The 1,307-nt window shown below is 40.5% G+C and overlaps 1 protein-coding gene across 1 annotated transcript; it reads left to right on the top strand.

Annotated features, from left to right (window-relative positions):
* Positions 1-64: 64 nt before the first annotated feature.
* Tsp_15017 (putative integrase core domain protein) lies at positions 65-1,225 on the top strand (the record flags this gene model as incomplete). Its single annotated transcript, XM_003367121.1, has 1 exon — positions 65-1,225. A coding segment is annotated over exon 1 (1,161 nt), but the record flags the coding sequence as incomplete, so codon positions are not given.
* Positions 1,226-1,307: the final 82 nt, after the last annotated feature.

Here is a 1,307-nt window from a genome sequence, read left to right as displayed (position 1 = left end):
GGTAGAATGATTACACCGTTTAGAAGTGCAAGATGCTGAAAATTATTGAATTGTAAAGCACAGCATGAAGCTTTTCAACGAAGATTTTATCAGTTATCTAACGGAAGGCAAAATTGCTGCGAATAGTAGATTACAGCAATTTGATCCATTCCTAGATGAAGATGGACTATTAAGAATTGGAGAACGCCTTCAAAATTCTGGTTTGCCAGAATATACGAAACATCCAATACTTTTGCCAGACAAACATCCTACTACCACTGCAATAATCAGAAGATGCCATCTGCGGCAATTACATGGTGGATGTGAATTTACCCTGGCAACGCTGAGACAACGATATTGGATTTTGAAAGGAAGGCGAGAAGTGAAAAAAGTTATACATGCTTGTTCAAGTTGCAAACGGATAGAGTCAAGGCCGTTTGTTGCAAAGATGGCTCCACTGCCTTCGGATCGTACTAGAGTAACACGACCCTTTGAGAATACTGGTTTAGATATAGCCGGACCATTTTTTACAAGACAAGGAAAGAAAGTGAACAAAAATTATATTTGTTTGTTCACTTGTATGTCGACACGTGCGGTACATCTAGAAGTCGTATCTGAGATGACCGCACCACGGCTTCTGCAAGCTTTAAGACGCTTTATAGCACGCAGAGGTAGGCCTCATATATTACAGTCCGACAATTTTAAATCATTTAAGCAGTTGGACAAAGACCTGAGTCAGTTGGTCAGTACGGAAATGATTGATAATGTCGCTCGTGAACTTACTTCCCATCGTATTCAATGGAATTTCATCACGGAAAGAGCTCCGTGGATGGGTGGATACTGGGAAAGATTAATTCGATCTATGAAAACTTCACTGAAGAAGGTTCTTCAAAATTCCATGTTGGAAGACGAAGAATTCAGGACAATCATTTCTGAAGTTGAGGCGAGAATGAATTCACGACCACTGACATATAACCCGGATAATCCGAATAATCCGGAAGTTCTCACGCCGTACCATTTTTTGACGGGTACCCATTATACTGATATTCCAGAAGTAACTAAAGATGAAGATGAATGGGTACCGAAAGCACAGTCCACGTCACATCTCATGAAAAACTGGAATTTACGACAGCGTTTAATTGCACAATGGTGGAAACGCTGGAAGACGGAGTATGTGACCAATTTGAATGTAAGACAAAAATGGTACAACAGTGGTAATGCTCCAAACATTGGAGATATCGTATTGGTGAGTGAGAATAATGTCCCCAGAAGAAATTGGAAACTGGGAAAAATCGTACAGTTATATCCCGGTCAGGACGGGATAGTTC

This window comes from Trichinella spiralis (assembly GCF_000181795.1).
Source record: "Trichinella spiralis strain ISS 195 chromosome Unknown Scfld4804, whole genome shotgun sequence".
In the NCBI taxonomy this organism is placed as follows: Eukaryota; Metazoa; Nematoda; class Enoplea; order Trichinellida; family Trichinellidae; genus Trichinella; species Trichinella spiralis.
The sequence above is the reverse complement of the archived record's forward strand: the minus strand, read 5'-3'. Positions and strand labels throughout refer to the sequence as shown.